The 25731-nt window shown below is 34.7% G+C and overlaps 3 protein-coding genes across 4 annotated transcripts; 2 read left to right on the top strand and 1 right to left on the bottom strand.

The window, feature by feature from the left end:
* The first annotated feature begins 12 nt into the window (after window positions 1–12).
* LOC124409099 (succinate--CoA ligase [ADP-forming] subunit beta, mitochondrial) lies at window positions 13–8306 on the top strand. The gene is made up of 7 exons (XM_046886511.1): window positions 13–260; window positions 3505–3764; window positions 4183–4345; window positions 5525–5789; window positions 6525–6829; window positions 7039–7158; window positions 7603–8306. Exons 1-7 carry the CDS (start codon window positions 195–197, stop codon window positions 7771–7773), a joined length of 1350 nt encoding a protein of 449 aa, XP_046742467.1. The 5' UTR covers window positions 13–194; the 3' UTR covers window positions 7774–8306.
* Window positions 8307–11372: 3066 nt separating this feature from the next.
* LOC124409090 (probable peroxisomal acyl-coenzyme A oxidase 1) lies at window positions 11373–22179 on the bottom strand. Of its 2 annotated transcripts, XM_046886493.1 has the most exons (11): window positions 21917–22174; window positions 18051–18210; window positions 17660–17828; window positions 17422–17545; window positions 16087–16206; window positions 15615–15730; window positions 14677–14846; window positions 14438–14600; window positions 13579–13922; window positions 12731–12986; window positions 11373–12181 (listed from the first exon to the last, which is right to left on the bottom strand). In XM_046886493.1, the coding sequence occupies exons 1-11, from the start codon at window positions 22032–22034 to the stop codon at window positions 11921–11923; spliced, it is 2001 nt and encodes a 666-aa protein (XP_046742449.1). In that variant the 5' UTR covers window positions 22035–22174; the 3' UTR covers window positions 11373–11920. The 2 variants fall into 2 exon arrangements, with proteins under 2 accessions (XP_046742449.1, XP_046742450.1); XM_046886494.1 differs by lacking the exon at window positions 12731–12986 and having other exon boundaries at window positions 12018–12181; window positions 21917–22179.
* Window positions 22180–22669: 490 nt separating this feature from the next.
* LOC124409107 (60S ribosomal protein L19) lies at window positions 22670–25488 on the top strand. The gene is made up of 4 exons (XM_046886525.1): window positions 22670–22781; window positions 23093–23199; window positions 23577–23740; window positions 25119–25488. Exons 1-4 carry the CDS (start codon window positions 22777–22779, stop codon window positions 25443–25445), a joined length of 603 nt encoding a protein of 200 aa, XP_046742481.1. The 5' UTR covers window positions 22670–22776; the 3' UTR covers window positions 25446–25488.
* The last annotated feature ends 243 nt before the right edge of the window (window positions 25489–25731 follow it).

The following is a 25731-nucleotide window of genomic DNA, read 5'->3' as shown; positions in this document are numbered from 1 at the left end:
TGTCTCACTGACTTGACAATTACTGTCATTCGGTACCGTAACATACTTCGTGCATTCCATGCGTGGGAACGACGTTTGCCCCACTGTTTGGCCATGTTTCTACTTGCATAGTGCTTGTTAGTTAGTTTGGCAGTTGGGACTTGGGACTTGGATTGGCAGTTAGTTGATCGCCGTTCGGCTCGAGAGTACGTAAGATGGCTACGATGTTGTCGCGCACTGCTGCCATAGTGGAGAACTTTTCCCGTTTTAATGGGTCCAAGGTAAGTTTTTAAACAAATCCGTGCCGTTATCTTATCGCTACATTAACTAGCTTTCAGTTTTTAATATTCTCTCGCTGAAGGAATATCTGGGTGCGCCGTAATTTCGGCCAGTGAATACAGGGGCGATCACCATATTAGATTTATAGTCTGCTAAATTGGGCGCCAGGGTCAAGTGATTTGAAGCCAAGGTTCCTCTCGAATGTAACTCACTTCACTAACCTTATTTCGATTGCGAAAAAAAAATCAAAATGATTTACGCGGTATCACTCCGTCGATTTTCAAAAATCATTCGTTTACAATCGTCTGAGAAGTTAACATAATTTATGCAACTCTGGATTTAACTGATGTTACCTTTTCTTCAGTTCATAATTTATAATGAGGGAAGAATTCATTTATTTGTATCTCCATACAATAGCGACTGTCATTGGCTTGTAGCATCAAATTTATTTTTAAGCTCAATGTTAACCTCGCTAACAATAACTGTTGTATAATAAGCAAATTGATCTCAAGTACATAGACAATGTTGCATTGAATCAAGCTCACTGATTCCGCAATTGAATATTGCAACTATTCTTTATGTTTGATTTTCCTTTGAGTTATTGATCTTAGAAGAACTATTCAATTTGCAATACTTTATTTCCATTTAACATGAATTGCATTGAATATTTTCGGTTCTTACAATTTAAAGGAGACACTCAATTCTAACAATAAACATTTCTATTTGCATTTGGATTTAGTGATATTATTGATTTTCTATATTTTTTCTCTCATATTTATTTATAAATATGGGTAACTAGTAATCATATTCCTTAACATGTTGGGAAATGTCTTCACAAAGATTATTATTAAATTGTGCAGTATTTCATTTTTGGCAGACCACACTTTTCGTACTCTTTGTGACAAAATGGAATACCTACATACGATGTCATTTTTGAATAATTGTTCTAGAACTAAAATGACATTTCAAATTTCTTTTAAAATATTTCTTCAATGATCTCCCAACCAATGTATGATGAGATTTTTGTCTGTCAAAAAATGATTGAATCAATCTATTCATTTCGATTGCGAATACCTTTTCATTCAAGTGTCAAAGGTCTTTTAGAATATTCTCAAACCTTTAAATATCGTGGAATCTCCTTTTGAAGTGTTTGTATCAGATAGGTTTGGTTTTTTTTATCAGTTTATTCAATAAGTATTAGAAGTTTTTAAAATAAATGAACATGTTTGAACAATTTCAAAACTACACCAAATGTTTTCTAAATGCGAAGGACCTTTCAACTGAGATTTCTTGTTAGGAAAAAAAACTGCATTTCTTGGCACAAATAACTCAATGTAAAATATTCTGAATATTTGGCTGTCAGAGAACATTCTCATGGCTCGCACTTCATTTATACCGACAACATCACTAGTGCTTCTTTGGTGATTTTTATGAAGGGTCTGCAAATATTCGGGAATGAGATGTCTCCTTTAATGGATGAATGCCTATTCATCAGTGACAAATCTCCAAATGAGAATTGTAGACTCCATATTCATGCATCTAATATCACTAAATAGCCAGTTAGGGTTGCCATTAGGAAAAAAGCTAAATACATAGGCTGGAGATAAAATCGTTTTCAAAGTGGTGACAGAATTGGAAAATCAGAGAAATCATGGAAATGTCAGGAAAACTTGTCAAATCTTCATAAACGTCTGGGAAATATTGCAAAACATTTTTGTTTTTGCTGCGAAAATTATTTCAGTTTTATTAATAATAATTCTTGACAAATTAAATACTGATTCGTTTGACATAGAAGAAATAATTTTTAGAATTTCACTTTGATATAACATCTACTTAATTTTAACTCATCACTCTCTACATGTTACCTTGAACAGCATTTACATTTCCATTGCTGAAGCATCATACACTGTACATATTCCAAATCAGGGAATTCTTATGGAATTTTGTATTGTGATTTCTGTTCCCATCCTGTTTTTACTTTGCGTTTGGTACCTTGCACGAAACACGTGTGCTCAATTACCACGATTGAAGCAGTAAGGGAATGCGAAGCGACATATGTATCAACACTGTTCATTTTTCTGCTTAATCCATGGGTAATATAGTTAGTAATAATGAATATAAACTGAAGACTAGTCACAGTGGCCATACTGCAAGCTCAGTGATGAAGGCAATTTTCTTCAGCTTTTATGCAATTGACATCATAGCAAACATTTCTCTTTTTTTGGATGATTTCAAGTTTTTGAAAACCTTCTGACTCAGGATCTCTGAACATATTGATATATAGAAGATATTGATATACCGAAACAGCAAAAAATGTATTGTGGTGTATTTAGGTCGAGACAATTCTGGATGCTCATTCACACAGGGAGAAAAACTCCTCCAAACTTAAGATCAAGTTAAGGTGTTATGATAAAAGATGACCTGAAAAGCAGTTAATATAACACTGGAGCGAAGAGAAAGAAATCTGTACTGTACATGATATGCATTTGAAGTTTCGATTCATCAAGCTTCATCAAATGGCCATCTAATAGCAAATGAAATTATGGATCAATGCAATTTTGTTAGATAAGAAATACCAAAGTGTAATTATTTTGCACATTCGACTTAACTTTTCTCAATTTGTTGATATCTTAGCTTTACGGATGTTGTTTTATTTGTGTTCACTACCATTGGCACAAATACGATTACTGGATATTAGTTGAATCGGTTTGTCTCTTTGCCATAATATTGGTCGAGACAGTAGGGCTCATCTAACCTTAGCCATATAAGTTACCAGTAGTTGGTCCAATTTCGTTCATCACAGGCATAAGTCAAGAGGTAGAAAACGCATTTGTCTCACAGCCTGGACCAGTTGCCGAACAACTTTTCTTCAGTCTCTGAATGTGGTCTGCGGTCGCGCATCTGTTTTTTTTTTGGAATTTGAAATTATATTTGTAAATTTGGTAAAAATCTGAACAGTGATTTTACTTTCATTTTCACCTCCGAAATAACACCAAGAAATTGCATTATCTTAAAATTTTAAATATTAAAAAGCTAAATATAGAGTATCTTTTTGACTAACGGTGCAAAACCTGGACAGTACCCTCAAAGTACATAATTGCGCCAAGAAATGCACCATAATCTGAAGTGACCTCGATTAAATGCAAAATATACTAGCTAAGTCCTTACTTGAAAGATGAAGTAGACAAGTAAGTTAGTAACGGATTCCTACCCAATCCTCAAACCTCATGTTAAATTTTCATTTAGATCTTGGTGGGCACAATAGGATTGGCCAAGCAGCCAGTCCGAAACTTGAATGTTCATGAACACATCAGCTATACTTTACTCTCCCAGGCCGGGATTCCTACGCCAAAATTTGGTGTGGCGAAAACCCCTGATGAAGCTGCCAAGTTTGCCGCTGATCTCAATACAAAAGATATAGTACTGAAGGCTCAAGTTCTTGCTGGTGGGCGAGGAAAGGGACACTTCAAGGGCACCAATGTTAGCGGGGTCAAAATGTGTGAGACGTAAGTTATTTGAGGAAGGTAATAATTGGTATTGCTTCTTGTACAGGTCTTAGCAAACTATTTATTTTCTTACCTTGAATCAGAAATAATTTACTGCGGTCTTTGTAAAATAAGGTAATTCTCTTTAATTTCAAGTTCAAATTATTGAAAAATTAGGACATTAAATCTAAGTTTACAGAAAATTTCCTTTGCACAAACAGAATGTTGGTGTTCAAATCTTGTATTTGATATGGCTTTGAATTTCATCATATATTGGATTGAACTAAATTTGTATAGTAAGATGTTCTTGGTATTATTACACCCTCCAAAAATGTAGCAATGTTTCAATAATAACTGATTGAAGTATTTCGAAATGCATTGTAGAATTGTTATACTGTTCAAAAATATTGTAATTAAGTTCCTAATTTTTAATTCACAGACCTCAGGAAGCTAAGGAACTAGCTTCAAAAATGCTGGGAAAATTGTTGATAACGAAGCAGACTGGGGAAGCTGGTAGGATATGCAATGCTGTTATGGTTACGCAACGGATGTTTCCTCGCAAGGAGTTTTATCTTGCTGTTATGATGGAGAGATCATTTGGTGTAAGTTATTTTTATAACATTCAATTGACACCCATTCCCATACAGCTACTTCAAGTTGACTTTTTCGCGTTTCAACGAAGATATTACACGTAGGTGTTATTCAAAGAATTTGCATGAGAAACGTGAGTTTGTTTGGTAAGGATAGTCGAAATGTGTCTTAGAAAAGACCCATATTTTTGTCAGGAATACAGCGACACAACAGGGACTGTGATATACAATTTGTACTAGAGACTCTGAGATAAATTTATGACACGGTCAACAAAATGATATCGTTAGAAAACCGAGAACAGAACTGTCCTTATCCAACAACAAATTTAAATGAAAAGAAGCGAAGTTAACGACGGTTACAGATGACAGATGACAGTTTGTGAATTCTTATTTGTGATTTTTTCCCAGAAATAAAGGAGTATAAAAATGACTGAAATGAAACATGTTTAAAATACATATAGAAATGACTTCAAAAATAATCATATTAGATTATGAAATACTTATAATGAAGCAGATATAAAATTTCAAGCTGAGATTTCTTTTCTGAGTAATGATTTTCGAAAATTATAAACTTGAATACTTCCAAGCAAGGAGCAACTAGATGGTAAAATTGTGGATTCCACATCTACTTTTCCTAAAAAATCTCCAAACATCTTCCTTGAAAATTCGCAAAAATTACAAAAGATCTTACAATATTTACTACTTTATCGACATTGAATTTACAATCGGGCTGCGCGTCACTACTTGTCAATGAGACCAATTACAATCCAATATATTCCCTTGGAAGCCAAGTTTAATCTCGGATATGAGCAAATAAAGCTTAAGAAATACAAAGACTTGTGTGTTCTCTTCTACCATAACTTTGCTCCACTTCGAATCTCCAATCCTAACTGAAAATAAACATCAAAATGAATATGCTTTAATACTGTATAACTTATCACAAAATAGAAAATTATCTGAACAATCGAGGTTAATTTAAAATTTTCGTTATCTAAAAGTCCATCATATAAAATACTTTCTAATGTCATATCTATATTTTCACAAACTTTTATTATTGCAGAAAAAATCAGGGAAAGTTTACTTCGAGTTTCAGTAAAATGGTTTATATAATCACTGAAATTGACCTTGATAGATAATTAAGTATCTAATAGATCATGATAATTGTATTGCAATATCGAGTATTTTCTGCAGGGCCCAGTAATAATTGCATCGAGCCAAGGAGGTGTGAATATCGAAGAGGTAGCTGCTTCTAATCCTGAGGCAATAACTTACGAGCCAATCGACATCCAGAAAGGAATTACTCCGGATCAAGCTGAACGTATTGCAACAAAGATGGGCCTCGGCCATATTAAGGATTACATTTCTAAAATGATCGTCAATCTATACGATATGTTCCAGAAGAAGGATGCCTTACTCCTTGAAGTTAATCCTCTCGCTGAAGACATCAATGGAAAATGTAAACTCACTTGATTCTATTTTGCACTTGTTTCTTCGAAATCTATAGTTGATATACAAATTCAATTAATTAAATACACTTCTGAAATCTGAGTCACTTGTACAATTGGAAAAAGTAATTACTGTAACATGAGTCATTTGCTAATCAAAATTAAGTCTGAACTCTCGTATCCTTCACAGATTTTTTGTTTTAAAAATTTTCTTGTGTATAAAATTTGCTCACTGTTAACACGTGAAATTAGCCAGACCTTGGAGAGATTCATGGCGAAAATCCATCTGTGTGTTCAGCCATGTACCCATATAAGTATAGCTGCTTAAAGTATAAGTGGTCCATTACTTGCTTCCAAATAATTTGGAAATTTTTCATCCTCAAATTAGGTCCTCGTTACTTCTTTGTGTTCATAGGAAGGATTGATTGTCTTAAATTTTCAGCCCATGGGGAAGGCCTTCCTCAGAAGTACAACATTTTACTATAAATAACTGATTGGCTTAATACCAAGTACAAAGAATAACTTAAAATCCAGAGACCTGGTAAAGGATTAAAAAAGAAATAATATCTTGCAAGACAAAATAAAACATTATAAAGGTCTCCTAACTTTGAGCGTGGTCAAACTATAATTCTATTCAAATCAAATTTGTTCTGAACACAATAGATTTTCCACTGTTACAAGCACAACAAATATACCGATTTTAATTTGAAGAATCATACTTATGAACAAAACTTTATTTGTTTTAGATTATGCTTTGGACTGTAAATGTAAATTTGACGACAACGCAGAATTTAGACAGAAGGATCTGTTTGCTTTACGAGATTGGTCTCAAGAGGACCCAAGGGAAGTTGCGGCAGCAAAGTTCGAATTGAATTACATTGCTCTAGATGGTAACATTGGATGTATGGTCAACGGAGCTGGTTTAGCCATGGCTACTATGGATATAATTAAACTTCACGGAGGTGACCCTGCCAATTTCCTGGATGTTGGAGGTGGTGCTACCGCTTCTGCTGTTAAAGAAGCTTTCAAAATCATCACTTCTGATCCAAGTGTAAGAAACATATTGAGTGACATACGAATAATTGAAACTTAATGACTTCTTATTGAATCGATTGAAATTTATTGAGTTTTGTTCGCAAGACTCGCTCGTTGGTTACAAAATTTCGAAAGTTAGTAATTTCTAATAAAACCATTTTCAGCATTAAATCACGCCAAAAATTATTTGCACTTTCTTTTTCAATGATTACAATATTTTTACAGGTACATGCATTGTTGGTCAACATATTTGGTGGAATTATGAGATGTGACGTGATTGCTGAGGGTATTATTGCGGCAACCAAGGAGCTTAGCCTCAACATTCCCGTGGTTGTGAGACTCCAGGTATATTTCACATCTAGCTACCAGATTTTTTATTTTCACTTTATATTTTCGTGTATAAATATTATTAGTTAGATTAAAAAAATTCTTACGTTCCAGCAAATAATTTAGCAGTATAAAATTCACCCATCATGAAAATTGATGGTGGTTCGTGGATACAGCTGCATGGCCAGATACAAACTTATGCTAGTTTTCACTTTAACAGAAGAAAAGTCCTGTTTATCCCATTCCCCTGATCCCCTGCTTATCACGTAACAATCTTTGTATACCATATAACCTTTTTCATATTGTAATACCCACCTGGAGGTATTTTCCAACAATAAATGTTCGGTATAATATAATGCGGAATGAATAACTCATCAGAATTCGTAAAATATCTCAATGTTTTCGTATGTTTAGTCATAATCATTTTTTCAATCGTTTTACCCTCTTATTATATACTTTCAGGGAACCAATGTTGATGAGGCGAAAGCTCTTATTGCTAATGCAGGATTGAAAATTGTACCAATCGATGATCTGGACGAAGCAGCTCGTGTCGCTGTTAAACTATCAACTATAGTGAAGTTGGCACAGTCTGCCAATCTTAACGTGAATTTCGAAATACCACCCATCTCATAGATTTATGCATTAGTATTGCAAATTTTAATCAACCAACTTAAATTTTTATCCAAATGTCCTGTCTAGAAGGTATGCAAGGATGGTAATCATATTTCGTTGTACTTGTCAAATATATTTTGCAACTCATTTATCAAGGCAAATTTTTAGTACCTAATTTGATTTTGATGGCAACGAATTTGGATTCGTCTATACCTTGAAATGACAGGGGCTGCTTGAAGAACGAAGAACTGTATGAAAGTCCGAAATTCTTCTTAAGTATGCAGAATGATTGGAATATAAGCATATTTCCTATTATTTTATCTATTTTCGTTGTGAAAAAAGGAAACCCTCAATTCAATTGGAAATTCGTGATGATTCCAACCTTATATAACTGCACAATGAGTCATTTTTGTCTAGGTGGTAAGCCTTATTTTCCCGTTCCCTTATAGAATTAGAAAAATCGGGTATTGAATATGATTTTTTCCACAAGATAAAAATTGAATAATAGGTACTACAGTGCAGTCATCAATCCATAACCCGCGATTTGATCAAATTTTTTCACGCTCAGTGTGCAGTTCATATCATGGAATACATGATGTGCCATTTTAGGGTTAATCATTTTGGCTGATGACTATTGGAAATATTTTCTCTTAATGAAGTGATATTGAAATTTAGATCTTTTCTCGGAATGCAATGTTATTCATTGGTTTCTTTAAGAAACTAACTTGAATTACCTAAATCCAAGTTGTGTAATTGCATCAATTAATCGCAAAAATATTTTGTTTTATCATATATTTAAGTTTATTTCTCACTTTTTCCTCTACGACATTTTGATGTTATGTGAAATATGCTAAAATGAAAATTATATTTGGATTTAGTTGGTTGATGATAAACTGTACTGGAATTTGAGTAATAGATTAGTAATTTATGAAAATATCTGTAATACGTTAACTCGTAACAATTTAGGATGATTTAATTTACTAAAATTCGTAATTAGTTGGAGAAAAAACAGTTATAAATTTGAACGAAGCAAAATAAGTCAACCACATTATGACGTATTACTCAATTTTCTCTTTCCCTTCTCATAAAATTTCGGGTTTCAGTATTACATGTAGACATTGAATACAAGTATAAAAAGCAGTTTTTCCTGACCGTTGCACATTGAGATTTAGTTCATACAAACAATTATTCCAATTGTTTTAATAAAGTAAATCTCCATCGTCCACGACAACAGTTGGGATGTCTTTTGCTGCCAACCAGAAAAATTATTGTATTCTAAATTGTTATTACACATTTCATGTATCGCCTGTTAATTATTGTAATATGTACATATACATACACACATAATATGTGCATATATATACAATATATATATACACATATATATTTATTTATATATACGCTATATAAATTATTTTACGTAATTTTCATTTGAATTCATTCCTTTTACCAGCTAAAAAAATGTTATCTTGTGCTACACACCTTGTACTTGAATGGAAGATGCAAGTACAAGACTGTTGGTTATCGCTATTTTTGTAGTCCTTCATTCGTTTGCACCAATTTTATCGCTTAAATCTTAAACAACAATGTTGAACAAAAATATTCTATTTTGCCTGTGATAATGTTGGTGCCCCAATTGGGGTTTGACATGAAAGTAAATAAATTGTTGATGCAGACAACGCTATCGGATGTTGTTTCTATTAATTGTATAGTAAAGTGACGGATTTAAGTATTTTTCCGTAGATGCTGTCCATTAAAGAATTAGTGTGTACACAAAATTTTTCTGATGAGACACTCACCACAGTCATTACGAACGATTGGAACATCCTTCGCGTGCACGAACGAAAATTTTCCACTTTAACAGAAAACTCAACCGAGCTTCACCTATGGTGCTGAAAAATATGAGAAACTCAAATTTTAACATAGGATAGATGTCACAGTTAGTGCAACATGAAGAATACAATCTAAGGGTAATTGTAAATTTAAGTATTCGATAAATCGAGCTTTTGTTCTTCTTATTTTGAGTATTTTTCATTATTTTACCAACTACCACGCTATTGAATAATCATCAACTTATTGTTTATAGGAATAATTAGTCGACCAAACACAGGCTACAGAATGATGACAATTGCACGAATTTTAATTGTTTTCTTTCATCATTTGACACTGCAACTTATAGCTCATTTTCTGTAGCCATCTCAGTCGGGGTCGATTTATAATTTTGACGCTCCTGGCTTCGTAAAAATTTGGGGGGGGGGGGGGGGGGTACTGTTGTTGTTGTTATTGTATATGTGTTTAAGAATCCCGATCTCCTTATGATAGTGTCACAGTTGAGACAAAAAACTTTGGGTATCAGGATTCTGCTCACGAACGTGTGAACAGATTCGTAATCGAAATTTCCATTCGGGTTCTAATATCGGTAAATCAAGAAACTACACGTGTAACTATGCGCTCAAAATTTATTTCAATTCTGTATTTTTTATGTACACAGTGAACACTTTATTCAGCTCATTCTTGTCACATATGAATCTGAGAATGTGCTGTGCTCATTTCAACCACGAATTCTGAAGAAATATCGCCATTTTTGACGGGGTATGTACCAGTAAGGCGACTGAGGAAGTAGATGAATTCCGGATACTAAATTGGTTGATCGATTTTCGAGATATCATATATGGGTATCGCCAAAGTCTTCTTTGAACATCGCAAGACACGCCACCGAGCAAAATGGTTTACGTTATTGTCGGTACCAATGCTACCTACTTATTCTTTCAAAAAAAAAGAAAAGAAATGAAAAAACAAAATGGAACCGAATCTCGACTCACTACTTTTGAAAAAAACATACGCCAAACGAATGGGATGATTGGATGTCAAAGCATGAATTTCCCAAATTTACCCACTTTGTCTGCAGTCTTTTCGTATATCATATTCTTTTTCAGCCTCAAGGCCTACACTCTCTAGAAATGTAACAATTACTCAATCTCTCTTAATTCAACATTTTATTCAATAAATTTACTTCTCAGTAGTTTCTACAGCCAACGCTATTTCTAATCACCAAACCAGATCTTCATGCAATTTCTAACAGAAGTCTACTTTTTCATGCAAGCAGATGATAATAGCTTTGACTTTCTGTAATGAATCGAGGAAAACGTTCCATTTTCAGCACTTACAACGTTAAAGAAGTAGTAGCAGAAGAGGGCAAAACATTTTACTACTCACTTCAATAAATGGTAGAAAAAACAAATGAATAAAATCGAAAATGTTTGGGATCCCAGGTTGGATGGAATGTTACGTGTCTAAGATTCAGCTGGATACCACTGAAGAGGTTACAGAAGTCACCAAATCGATTGAAGTTATTGCAGTGTCTTAATCATGGATGTACACAGGTATCAGGTTTTATTGTTATTGTTTTGAATAATCAGTATTAATAAGTATAATAAGTATTATATGTTTATTATATATTGTACAAATATTTTGAATAACATTGTGTAAATTGAATTGAACTGAAACAGTTCTCAGGTTCCAATAATGCATATATATTTACAATTAATACATAAACACAAATCACAACTTGGCCCACAAAGATTATTATAAACATCCACTCTAAAAATTTATCTTATTTATCAAGTTTCCTTTACCCAAACTATTCAACGCACAAACCAATTGTTAATTCAATTAAACTAAAGTACGTTCATAATTGAACGTAAAATGTCGTTGATTAAGATACTTCTCACGCTTTCTTTACCTGACTTCTGTCTTGATTTGAGTTGATTTTTTGTAAACTATTGTATTAAATGCTAGTAAAGTAGTGAACACACGATTGCTGATGTGAACCTCACATTTCGCTTGATGGACTTTGAAAAAGGAGGTGGATGGTAATACTGGGATGTGATTACAAAAGAATATAGGTCAAACAGCCTCGTTGAACATATTATAAAGTAGTAGCATAAAAATCTTGCAATGTTGTCGGGATAAATAATATGGCTTTCAGTATAATGTATGTATGAAATTTGCAGAGATTTATATCTTTTACAATTAGACTAATATAGGACCCACGTATATTGTATAGAATCGTTGCGAGTTGAGTTGAGTATTCGAGTTCTGTTGATCAGTTGATCGCAGCCCTGATGCCAGAGATATCTTGATATTTTTTTTTACACTTCTTCCGTTGTTATAAATTGCTTTTCAGGAAAGGCTTGAGATGCAATTGAAACGATTTGTTAACACTCTCTTTATTTAATGGACTTTTCATCGCCTCGGCATACAGACGTTCGTACACATTTCCGTCGTATGCTCCAAGGGCTGACCCCAAGATTTCATCTCTAATATCAAACCCGTCGACTACTCCAACAGCGTTGGGACGAATTTGAGACAATAGTTCTTCCAGGCGAGACTGAAGTACGGGAACATCTTCGACATTTAGACATGAAAACTGTGGATAGTAAGAAATTTTTGTTCTTAAGGAAAGCTTCAACATCCATGTAAGAAAATGATAGCTATCTATAATTATAGACTGTTTTAAATTTTTACCGTTCCTTTAATTTGAGCTCCCACCGTATAAAAAAGTCAATTTTGGCGTATGAAAAATTTTTAAAACGTGGCACAATACAATTTTATATTGGCTATTCAGCTAAACTAGTTAACGTCATATTGAACTCCAATATATCGAAATATCTTAGTAAATGTACCTTCTCTGATCAATTTCACCTCTGTGAAGCCCGAAAAAATTATCAGATCGTCATAATACTGAAACGAATGATCCTCGACTCGCGCATTGAAAATTAGTTTCATTCCAAACTATTTTGAAAACATTTCAAATAACCCTCGTCCGTTTTTCCAGATGGTATTTATAGAATACCATTAGTAGATACGGCGGTAACTTTACGGGAACACGAAACAGGAATTTACTGGTATCTGCGCCATCATTTTGATACTTAATTCTCATACTTCAGATAATTTAAAATTATTCCAGGTGTCATACCCGAATAAAGTCTCCGACTCGTTGCAATACCCAGTAGACAGCATAAAGTTCACAAAGTTGTGTTAATACTGTATGCAATTGTTCAGAAATCCTGGTCAAATTTCGCACTGCAATAATAAATCGTTCGACGATAAACAGTCGACAATGGGATTCTGCTGCCTGTACCAGTTCAATACTCGTTTGGTTCCAACTTTCTTCCTGCGATAAACCGCTCCGTATTCGCCTGTCCATATTTTCCGTTGCGAGCCGAATTTTTCTGGAATTCAAGAGACAGTAATTAATTCACGTTCGAAAAAGCTGCTTCGTAATTGTTTAAAATTTGTAAATAAGCGTTCTCAAGTTGATTTTGGGTGTATGACATCACATTTTCACGGAATAATTCAAATATTTTCTTAAATTGCTTCGAAGCAGTAGAAAATTTACGTTACGTATTAAAAATTGGCATCCATTTTCGTTTGGAGAGTATATACTTATTTTTATGAATCAATATTATTATTGCACTGAAAAATTCTAACTAAATCATAATAGGTAAAGGTTTCGAATTATAAGTTATAAGATCTGTTTGCTGAATTGAAAAGAACCCTGTCTACAATCTCGAGTGAAATCGCATGTGAGGGGCAAAAAACGAAGTTAAAACGTAACAAATCGCACAGAATCGTATTATATTTTTGTGTGTTATATGTTAATGTAGTGTTTTGTGACTGCTATCCGAGTTAGTGCGTAATTTTGTCAACTGTGCCTACTTGTAGAATATTCTCTTAGTTTTTATAGAGAAAATATATATATCTTGAAAAATGGTGAAAATAGGTAAAATTTTATCGTAAACGCATTATTATATTTATATTTACCCAGCTGCAACCGATTGATGAGCCTTTATGATACACGTAAGCGTATTCTTCCAAGGCTTTTGTTTGGTGCCACGAGAAAGCTGAGTCAAGTATTTTACAGTTGGTGGTAAATCTTGACCACTGATTGTTTGTCTCCAAGCTTTGACCAAATATCTAGCCGTTTGGAGGAATAATACAGTATTTTCACCCTCATATGTACACGCAGCTGTAACCAAGCCGTAAGTGGCTGGCAAATTACTTGCAGCCATGTAACCATGGCCACCGCAAGATAATCGCACTAGTTCTATTCCCGTCGCTGCATCTGAGGATGCAACTGCTTTCAAACAGCATGATAGTGCATGTAACTGAAATACATTTATTATACGTGTATATTTCCAACCAATGAGAAGTAAAATATTTGTCTAACATAGTTCTGTTATGCTAAACCACAAACTACAACAGCGGAAAACAAGACGTGAAATGACCGAAAGCTGTGTTGTGATCAGAAAATTATGGATGTTGAACAACATACTTAATATTTTTCTAGCTTTTCAGACAGTTCTGAAAGTTATGGAGAGGAAAGTTCCTATGGCATGTGAGGTCTTTCGTAAGATTAATGTTTACTATTCGAAAAAATTGAAATAAAACTCCGTGATTATCGTGAAAGATGTTAAAATCTTATGAATTTGGTTCCTTTGATGCCAGGGGATATATCTCCATACCTCTGTAAAACTACGGATGTTACGAAAAATTTTATACAAACAGTACGATCGTGTTCCAAATTCGATAAAAATTGTAGAGATTTTCGGAAAAAATCACAGGAAAGGGTTATTTTTCAGTAGTTGTCGAATAAAAAATTGATCAAGTTCAGCTAACATACCTCAGGAAGTCTTTCTAGCTCGCCTTGGTCTAATTCAGCAGTAACATTGTTGTACATGTCCCAAATCCATTCCGCGGACATTGACAATGCAAAACATGTAGCCAGTTGAGGGAACAGTTTATACTGTTGGGTAACATAATCGATTATTTGCACCTCTGGTTTGCTACGGTAAAAAAAGGAATTATAGACCCTTAAATTGATTCTAACACATTCAAGACCAACAACATAGTAATACGTACTCCGACGTAATTTGACACTGTCGTCGAATTGCGCTATATCTTACTGCAATTGTAACCGCCTTCGATAAATATCTCGCAATATCTTTTATCAGCACCACACGTACAAACATCATGGTACCATATGTCAACTTATCACTTGGAGCTTTGACATACGTTCCATCTTCTAAGACCTAAATATGTATTTAATGCAATTACATATACGTGCTTTGGATTTCAATCATATAAGTGTAATAAATTTGAGGTGGTTGACGGCTGAAAAAGTGATTGAATTTTGAGAATTTATAACTTTGCAAACGATCGTTCAACGCAATTGCGGTTTGTTTTTTTATTTAAAATGATGTAAATTAAGCTTCGTCGGTATGTTCTTATTAGTATTCATTAATAGGAAATATTTTCATTGACAATAACGTCAATCATTTCACTCAGTAATATGTTTCGCGATGCCCACGATATGCCACAAACGGCTCAACTGAATTACTTCCAATTTCGAAACAGTATTCTCGGACAGTCCATCCTTTTTGTCACGATCATTTTCTTTTTAACGAAATGTCGACCGTTTCAAGTTGAAAGTTGATTTTTCTTTATAAATTTACGATTTTTTAAATTTAATTGTCTAAAAAATATGATTAAAAAATTGAGCTAGTAACAAAGAGGTTCTTATTGAACAAACTAGCCAAAAGTATACTGTGTCCAAAGTTGAAGTCAATCGGATTTCAGATATCGTGGGTGCCAGAAAACATGTTGATCTACATACTTTTGAATAAAACAAACCCCAGTCGAATTGATTATAATTCCTTATTCGAGATATGAATTTCCTAATTCACCCGCTTTTTCAGCCATCTGCTCGTATTTACATCTTTAATACAACGTGGACGACCTAACACATTCTTCTAAATATGACACACTTTATTCGTGACTTGTATATAATTCGAACGAACCTGTGAATTTTTCATCAACATACTCTCTCTGGGTATTCTAACATGATCAAAACCAAGAAATCCATTGTTTGTCGCGTTCATACCCAATTTCGTGCCAATTTCACCAATTTTGATGCCTAAAAGTATGAACAATCATACATTAAATACTCAAATTTGGTATTTACTCCGTAATGAGATTGAAAATTTGAGAAAAAAAATGAATCGATCGCAAAATTGAAGAGTAGATTTGAATACCAGAATTTTAATCTTATACAAGACTGCAATCGTCATTTTATAAATTTTCTGACATCACTTCAATTAAAGTGACTGAATACAGTTATTGCGCATAATACAATTTTCCAAAATTCAGCAAATACATAATACATAATTCCGTTATGTAAATAAGTAAACTCTTTTGCTTGTTTTCAATTCATATGTAGTTGATTGTAAATGAGTAATAAACAATATCTTTTTCGGGTTTTCAACACCTTACCAGGCAACGGTTCATGAGTATCTTCATCTCTAAGCTGGACGACAAACGGATGGATACCTTTGCACTCTCCTTGAGTATATAGTTGTGCCACAACCACAGCATAATTGGCTGTTTGACCCACTATAAGCATATTTGATCGTCAGGTATGATGTAAACATCATTAATTAACACGAAGAAATGTGGTGACTTAATGATCTTATACAAGCACACAGGAAAATAACGCAGAGTTTAAATACCACAGTCATAAACTATTTTGTGAGTCTTCAATAGTTATAATTCTTTCTGAAAAATCGAAATACTTCTGTAACAGAGTTTTTCCGTAGTTGTGCATAGCTTTTAAAATGAAATTATTCTCTTTACGGAGATTCTATCACGTTAGTATATCACATATAAAGAAATAACTTAATTGTTGGAAAGATCAAACATGTCTTGAAAACTTTGAATGGTTTTGAGAAAGCAAAAGTAGACTTCATTTTAGTCAGAGGCTTTAATTACTAATGCCTAAATAATAGTGAATCAATGAGTATTAAATTCAGCAAGACGCCTCGTGAAATGAGGTACGTCACATTAAACCATTTTTCTGACGAATACGAGGGGAAACATATCTTTTAAATTAATTCATAAGGTGAAGCATTTTTAAAGTGTCCACTAATTTTTTCTAGCGTCTGGGTTGATTTTTTAGAAAATGTTTCGAAAATTAACTTTACTAACATTATTTTTTTTATGGATTTGTAATTTTGCCAGGCCTGATAAGAAAAATTTGGTGCAGCATTATCAATAAGTTTTTAAGGATATCGATTGCAATATGAAAGATTAGAGCATTGAAATCCAGTTGGTACCTCACCTAACCGATGAGGCATTTCACGTGAAGTGGACAGCGAAAAAAATGCAAGGTTTTCAAATTCGTAAAAATGACTTTTTGTAAAAACAACTAGTTTTAGCGTTGATTCGAAAAACTGCTTCCAAAAAAATTCGTATTTCAATTATGTCGATTCCTTAGAAGCACATAACTTGACGACTCAATTTGAAAAAAAATGGGTGATCACATTCATACAATCTAGAAGTACACCTAAGCCGAATATGAACGAATTCCAGAACCTCAAATTTTTTTCGTTGTTTGCATCACGTGAAATGCCCCCGATTTTAACTCACTTTGACCTTACGAATCTGCAAGGCTTAGAAATTAATCAACGAATTTCAGAATAATGACCGGTATAGCTCGAGTTGAGTTCACTTCGGAATCCGCGACCTTAAAAAACTTGGTGTGTGATCGTATTTTAAAAAAATTCATATTAAGAATCAAAATGGTATAATTTTATTTTTGACGCAACTTACATCCACCGGGCCACCATTTGTAAGAAGTCAAAGTTGGACTGTTAAGAACGAATTCTTGGGTTGAAGTGTCGTAAGTAGCTGTCGTTTCCAATCCCCTAATAAAAGTTCCATGGCCAAGTTCGGTCTGAAAATCAATGTTAATATGGGTTTGAATCTTTTACTTGTAGGCATTGAATCCTGGGGTCTGGTATAGAGGAGCCTTCTGATCTCGAATCTTATAATCAAAGTCTGCACTAACCTGTGCATATGTTCCAATGATGCTGCATGACCAGGCTTTCGATATCCAGTATCCTTGTTGTTCCACAGTGCCTTGTCCCATAAGTGCAGGAATAAACATAACGTAGTGTAGAGTCAACGGATTCCCATCTTTCAAGATAGCTGATCCTAACATGCCACCGAGTACTTGTCTGAAAGTATGATTCTTTACTGAGCATTATGCCATTGCAGGAATTCGTGGTACTTGAGCTAATGAAGAATGAATGATTGTTCGGGTCACAATATTATATTTTCTAATACATTACGAAATAATTTCATCATTTCGAGATTATCCAAACGTGTTATACTTATGCGTCGAAAATATACATATAAGTGTATTCTCATTGTGTAAACAGTAGCTGTGTTTTTCTTACGAGAAAACATCCATATCTGCTTTCCCTTGTTCTTGAAGTTGCTGCACTTTTTCGAGAACCCTACATCCTTTACGAATAGCATCTTCGTACTTCTCTTTATGACTCTTATATTCGGCAGGCACGCTGTCCTGCAGTTGTGGGTCACTTAAAAATAAATTCTCTGAAAGCAGATATAATTTTCAAAATTATAGATATCCACCACCAGAGATAAATTTTCTATGCAGAAAAATATATACAAATTTTAAATCCATATTGAACAAACATAGCACACGAAGAAAAATATAAAGTTATGTTGATAATAGTATTTATTATGATATGATAATTCAATCCAGAATTCTAAGAACTGTGAACTTCAATGTCCTTACAGACTAATCAAAACAACTTGTCCATGGAATTTTTCTGGAACTGTTGAACTTGCAATGTTCGAATTCTCACGAGTATATCGTTATCATGATCGAATACCGAATCGATAGATTACAGACAGATTACATAAATTATAACCGAGATAGCCTTGTAGTCCTAAGCAAGAAGTTGTAGTCAAACGTTGCACTTTTATTCAAAGTACCTTGAGAGCAATAGTTTGAAGGGCAAGCATCTTACAGCAAAAATAGAACTGCATGCGTAAATAAATTTTGCTTGGATTAGCATATTGCTGTATGCTTGCATTTTTCGAAGTAATGGTTGTCTCAATGAAATTTGAGATTAAAAAGAGATTGTGGACGATCGTAAGAGTTACAAAGTGATCATAGCGATTGCAAGCATTGCAAAGTTTGAAAGGATTACAAAGAGATGCACAAGATTATTAGAGTTATAAAGTTTACGTCAAATAGTTTTTCATTTAATTTTGTAATTTATGTTATTTTTATGATCTGTTTGTAATGTTTGTAATTTAATCTCTATAATCCTTGCAATCTTCTTATAATATTTGTCATTCTTTGATCCTCTAATTTTTGTAATCTCTGTAATATTTGTAAGCTTATTGCAGTTTTTGACTCTGTAAAAGAGTAAGGCCTCAACAAAGAGGATGCCGTTGCCAATGATCTTTAGCGTCCGTGTTAAATTTCGCTTGTTATGACTGTTTTCAGAGCCTATATGCATTGTTGACCGTACGATTGACGCGCAAAAGGTGATGCAGGAAAAGAAGTTAGCATTGCCATCGGTTTTTTTTTTTTAAATTTAGGTCCCAACAAATTCTAATATTCCATGGGACATCAGCGGCTAATTAGCCGCAAATTTCGGCACCTTTTACACTTCACTACGATCAACCCTCAGTAGTTATTCTTCATATGGTTATGCTATCTCAATGTGAAGTGGGCATGACCCTGAAGTTTTTTCGGAAATCTAGACTCCAACTAAATTAAAACTGCAATTGATCACGAGTGGCTAATTTGCGGTAAATTACAGTCCGGTTCAAAATTTCCAACGACCACTCTTTGTTATTAATTATCTCACTAGAGGTTGTGCTATCTTCGTATTGTGAAGTTTACCGGAACACCGGTTTTTTTGGAAATTTGATACTTGGCATAATAAATTTTTCTACGACTAATCAGCGGTTAATTAACGGTCAATTGTCCAAAAAGTTGCATTTCGATATTTGTAAGTGGTTGCAGTTCTAACTTCACGAACGTCTCTCAACCAGAGAAACGCGACCGGGAACATTCCAGATAAATAAAATCCACGGATAATCCAACTGTGATATGATTATTTATAGTCATTGCACGATTTTTTGGTCGTGCTACATTCACACACATGTCGTGTGATAGGCTTTTTGCGTATAATGTGTATACGTAGTCAATGTCATAACGATTAAATACATTGTCATTAATGAAAACAAAGTAATTTCACGGCAAACCGGTTAATAATCTGCAACCGGTTACTCGAGGTTTTTTACTCTCCTGTTATTAGATGTGTGTTATTTCGTTGTGTAGATTATTTCTGAATATCACTTTGGTGGAAAAAATAAAGTTGAATAACTCAGTATGTAAATCTTCAAAATTGCTGAAAACGTTGAACATTGTACAAGTGAAAAGCAAGATCCAATTTCCGAGGATCAAATTACACTGGTTGAGCTCTTGCGGACATTACCGTAACAAAACGGTTTTCAAGAAACCCGTTATTTCGCAAATTTAATATTGTCCAACATGCAGTAAACCCTACATTGCGATAAAGAGACCTAATACGAAGCATATAATGCTGTCATTTTACGATTGCGACCTTTACGAAATAATTTTTAAATTACTAAACAGCGATTTTTAAAATGTTTTGTCATGACTCTACACTTCACTTGTGCCATGAGATTTTCTCTCGCGTGATACGACTCAATCATCTTATGGAATGACGACGCGATAAGAGACAGATGGTAGTGCATGCACAAGTGCTACAGGGAGATGACGAACCTCAGTCATATACGGATGCATCTGCATCGCACATTTTAAAGCTACAATCGTCTCGATGCATTATTGTAGAAGACTGTTGCAATTGGCTAATAATTCTCTTTCAAAAATCCTGATTTAATCACGCTGTGACACCGTAGTCATTATCTTGCCTAGAGATTTTATCCAGAGGCTCTTTAACAAGAGTAGTTTCAAAACTCCGTGAAACTTTACAATTTGTGAGATGTGATTTATCAATTCTTCATACTTGTTTTTGGTTTAGAACGACGATACCGAAAGTAGTATAACCTATCGATTATTTTAAGCTGAAATGACGTTAGTTGCGCGTCCTATTATATCCACTTATAATATGATGGCAAAATTGACTCCGACCGTGATTCAAACAGCGCGCTGAATACTTCTATAGCCATAAGTCCACGCGTGCCTGATTGGTCGGTACCTGGAGTGACTAAACGTTACGGACTTTGGGTGATCCGGGGCCTGATTGTGATTTGTTTTTCACTCGCGAATGGAAGGTTTTTCCTTAAAAGCTGCCTTCTGATTGGTCTAAATGGCGGTTATCACCGATTTCACGAGTGAAAAATAAGTCAGAATCAGGGTCCAGCAAATGGAACACGGTGTTACGGTCCGCGAGGGACTATAATTTTATCTAACATAATAAAGGGCCCCTGGTGGTATAACAAGTAAAGATGTCAATTTTACTAGGTGACCAATCTGCTGATCAATACACGTATCGCGATAAGTGGTCAAGACAAGTCAGGCGAAATACATCTTTATTACATTTTGTACAATACATATAGAACGTTTTTTAGTACGACATGTAGCTTGGGGTTATGTAGTCAAAGAAGTTGGCGTCTAATTGATTCTCTGCGAACGACAGAAGCTCGCGCGATTCGTTAATTCGTATGCGCAATGCTAATTTATTAGATTCTTATACAAAAGTGCCGACTGCATTCATTTCAATGATTATTTCTTTGGCAATACGGTTATGTAAACGTACTACGTATAATTTTTTACAGTTTCGTTGTACGTAATGTTGCTCTATAATATTCTACATTTTTTGCCATCTTTTGGCGCGACATACAAGTACAAAATAGGAAAAAAGTACTTCGCTGGATAAAGCTGAAATTCAATTTATCTTACGTTCGCACAACACGCATTGCGCAATGTTAAAACACGTAATGAAAAATGGAAATCGGAATAAGAAATATCCAATCACACACGCATCCATATAATATAGACAATTTCGTTGGCAGATTTACGCATGTGCAAAACGACGTGTCATCTTTAACGGGCGCGGGATGGACTATGCCCCGTACACTGCGGCATAACAAAGTAAAGAACTCATAAAAAGAACGTAAAACAAGCAAGCCAGAATGAAATATACGGGTAAATAAAATTACCGTGAGCTGGAAGTTCTAACATTATAGATACATTACGAAAGATGAGCGAGGATAAAACTTATTTACCTACCTCTCTCTTGCCGTATAGCAGTTTTTTCTGCACCTCCATCGAGTAAATGTGTCAATTCCAAAGGATTGAATGTACACCTTTCGCGTTCTTTTTGCAAATCTTTGTTTACCGTTGTCATTCTTAATTTGCAACAAGGCTTATAGAACTTTGAAAACTTCTGGCATGGAGCGTCAACTATCTACAATTGGAATATTTACTACACCGTGTTTTCTTCTTGTTGATAAAAAATGTTTAATTTTTCGTGAAAGCGCGTACCGTTTCGGTGTGTCGCACTCGTGTGCTACTCGGTACTAAGGGAATTGAACCCGCCTGACAGACATCAGCGTTCAGTCGCACTTTCTGTTATGCGCTCTTTTATTTTTACCGTACCAACGTGCAGAGCCATCTTTTATCTCCATCTGAAACTCATTACAACATCTACGTCATAATCTCAGGTGCAAAGTGCCTTGGCAACTGAGAATTAGAACATACGTTGTTTACGATAATTGTTCATCTTTTTGAAGCATTTGAATGTTGAGCGAGGGTGCGCGCGACCCCTAAAGATAGAAAAATTCCTTGAGATATGACGCTTATACCATGTTTGTAGTCAGCCGAACTTACACGAAGCAACTTCGGCTCACTGCGAAACTAAGCGAGTCATATTCGTTACAATATAATAAAAAAATTGATTCTTTGTGACTTTAAAAATCCAAGATAATAATTATCCAACTTTTTTCATTTAACTGTTATCATTACTCTATAATGCGTGTCGCTTACTTATTACGATAGCAACAAATTGGCAAACAAAATAGAAAAATCGGAGGAAACATGCCCGCAGCCATCTTGGTTTTCTTTACCACGAAGGACTCAGAGACTCCATCATGAGGTAAATCTTCCCGACAGTAAAAATCTAATATTTAGCATAGGTATTAGCAAAAATGAGTATTAGTCGTGCGGTGACGGTAATTAACATAATCATTTTCTAATACCGAATTACCTCAAGTGTCGAAATCCGTCTATTTTCGAAATAATTACTGACATAAAGTAGTGACGGCTAACCACATGGCGCGGTATCGGGAAACCCATGTTGTTGTAAATCGCGATGTATCTCTGACCCAAAACACAATTATTTACTGCACCAAATTTACCGTCTTTCCTCACGTACCAAAACCCAGTTAACCTCACTTTGCTTTTCAGCTCTTTGAAGTTACAGAAGAGGCTAGCCGCCTCGGTTATGCGATGCGGTAAAAAGAAGGTTTGGTTAGACCCGAATGAAATCAACGAAATCGCCAATACGAATTCCCGTAAGTGATATTTTTCATTTCACAATTCTCTTTCCATCATCCATATTATTTGTCATGCATGCATGAATACTGGATATTTCTAAATCTTTGGGCTTTTCGTAAACCCTTAGGTCCCTCCGAATCCCATATAATGCATCCCATGCAAACTGCCTTGTAACTAAATATAAATTACACATAGACAAAATCAAACCTTTAAGATCCAGTATTGATGTTGCTTTGGTTTCAAATTAGTGATGATACAAATTATGATTTCTGACACCTCTTATGAATCTTGTTGATATAAATCTTATTATTCATCTGATTAGGTCTTGCTTTAAAACTTCATTCTTCTTTGGTATAAGTTTTATTCTGATCTGAGGTTGTTTATCCTTTCGCAGGTCAGAACATCCGTAAACTCATTAAGGATGGTCTGATCATCAAGAAACCTGTAGCGGTTCACTCTAGAGCTCGTGTCCGCAAGAATACTGAGGCCAGGCGCAAGGGGCGTCACTGCGGCTTTGGTAAGAGGAAGGGTACTGCGAATGCTCGTATGCCACAAAAAGTAAGTAACTTATAAAACTACAGCTATAACATCCAGAGTTAGTGGCTATTTGTTAAAATAAGTTAGCGGTGATTACCTTAGTGAAGTTAGTTTAGTGAAAAACTGTAAAATTGTGGGAGAAATCGTTACTACATTTTTTGTCTAGGGTCAAGTTAGGTAATTATCAGACACTTGTACAAATATTCACAAACAAAATTCATTGCAATACAAGCAATACAGCAGTAGTTCAAGTTCAGAAAAAAGAGGCGTTCAACTTGGAGTATTTTTCAACTTTAAAACATACGATGTTATTTATAACTTTTGAAATTTATTTGCATATTTCCCGATCATTTCGACCGCGTTGTACGCACCTTGCGGTGGATAGAAAATATTGTGTACGTAAGCACGTGGTATAACTTAACCAGTAGTTACCAGCGACCGAGAGCATGCAAGTCTTCAATACTCTCTCCATCAATTTTAATTCTAAAATTTCGGCTACATTTTCTTGAAGAGTAACCTTCCGAACTTTAAAATACATGTTTTTGAAATAAATAGCACTAGGGTCCGGTTCAAATGTAACTGATAGAACCTACCAACGCTAATTCGTGCGATATTTACGCTTATCTTACAGCTATCAGCATCATACTGGCACGGTGTGTAATCTTAAGAATTAAAGATATGTCTTATTGCCTTTGAAAAAGGCTCCACACACTTGGTCCAGCAGTGTTCCAATTAGTGAATTCCTTCGCCAAAAAAAAGTAAATGTTGAACCCTTCGACACACTCGTTCACAGCAGCAATGACCTCCTTCATTTGACAAAAATCATATATTGCAATGGCCGGACTGCATGAAAACTGGTCAGAATTATTGCCTATAATACCCGATACTCCAGAATTGACATCACCTGACTTATTCATATTTCCAAACCTAAATATTTGGCTTGCGAAAATTATTTTTCTTCAAACGAATTCGTTTGTCATTTGGAACGAGTATGTCGTTGATCTCAAAACTTGCAACTTTTCCGAGGAGAACAAAAAAATGAAATACTGCTGGACCGAGTGTGAATAGTTCGAAGGAATCCACGTTGAGAAAATTAGTCTGCGTTAGATGTAAAAAGGTTATTTTCACGCTTATTTCCATACTTATCAAACTACCTACATATTATAGATTGCAGAGTCTTTTATTTTAACAATTAACAAAGTTGGACCTATATGAAAATGAATGTAAAGTAATGGAAACCCCTTATCAAATTTTTGATACTGAACTGCCCTGTTGGCAACAAACGGGTTTTGCATGAGAAGTTACACGGTTTTGATTATTAGGAAAGTTGAAAGAAACAACACAAATCTTGCATGAAGGTCTTGTTTAGTAGACTAAATTAATATTGTTTATTGGATAGGATTTATGGATTCAACGTATGAGAGTCCTTCGGCGCTTGCTGAAGAAGTACCGTGAGGCGAAGAAAATTGATCGCCATTTGTACCATTCGTTGTACATGAAAGCTAAAGGTAACGTCTTCAAAAACAAGCGTGTTCTTATGGAATTTATCCACAAGAAAAAGGCTGAAAAGGCTAGGACCAAAATGTTGTCCGACCAAGCTGAGGCTCGCCGTACAAAGGTTCGGGAAGCACGTAAACGCAGGGCTGAGCGCATCGCCACTAAAAAACAAGAGCTCTTGCAGTCCTACCAGCGCGAAGACGAAGCAGCTGCAGCACAGAAAAAATAACTTAGACCACCCGACAATTTTATTGTATAAATAAATTTAAAAAAACAAATACACGCGAGTGACATTTGTATATCACCCTTCCTTAGTCTCATCTAAAAACGTGCTGAAACCAATCTTTTCTCGTCACTGCATTAATTCGATGCCTGTAATGCCTCTACCACTAAGAATTTGTGATGAAAGTTCTAATCAAAGCCATTTATGCAGTTGAAGCGACGTAGTGGATCTGGATCTAATGCACGAACACACTTTAAAACAGTACACTCGGAATTCCGCCAAACTTTTATAG

This window comes from Diprion similis, chromosome 8 (genome assembly GCF_021155765.1).
Source record: "Diprion similis isolate iyDipSimi1 chromosome 8, iyDipSimi1.1, whole genome shotgun sequence".
Taxonomy (NCBI): domain Eukaryota; kingdom Metazoa; phylum Arthropoda; class Insecta; order Hymenoptera; family Diprionidae; genus Diprion; species Diprion similis.
Note: the sequence above shows the minus strand (reverse complement) of the source record. Positions and strands in the feature narration are given on the sequence as shown.

Excerpts from the sequence above, each read along its gene's own strand:
- LOC124409099 (XM_046886511.1), top strand. The coding sequence starts at position 195 with ATGGCTACGATGTTGTCGCGCACTGCTGCCATAGTGGAGAACTTTTCC. Across the intron at positions 261-3,504 it reads CCCGTTTTAATGGGTCCAAG|ATCTTGGTGGGCACAATAGG; the intron begins GTAAGTTTTTAA and ends ATTTTCATTTAG. Across the intron at positions 4,346-5,524 it reads TGATGGAGAGATCATTTGGT|GGCCCAGTAATAATTGCATC; the intron begins GTAAGTTATTTT and ends TATTTTCTGCAG.
- LOC124409107 (XM_046886525.1), top strand. Across the intron at positions 23,200-23,576 it reads AATCGCCAATACGAATTCCC|GTCAGAACATCCGTAAACTC; the intron begins GTAAGTGATATT and ends ATCCTTTCGCAG. Across the intron at positions 23,741-25,118 it reads ATGCTCGTATGCCACAAAAA|GATTTATGGATTCAACGTAT; the intron begins GTAAGTAACTTA and ends TTTATTGGATAG.
- LOC124409090 (XM_046886493.1), bottom strand. The coding sequence starts at position 22,034 with ATGACAACGGTAAACAAAGATTTGCAAAAAGAACGCGAAAGGTGTACA. Across the intron at positions 17,829-18,050 it reads GCAGATATGGATGTTTTCTC|ACAAGTACTCGGTGGCATGT; the intron begins GTAAGAAAAACA and ends TCATACTTTCAG. Across the intron at positions 17,546-17,659 it reads TCATTGGAACATATGCACAG|ACCGAACTTGGCCATGGAAC; the intron begins GTTAGTGCAGAC and ends ATTGATTTTCAG.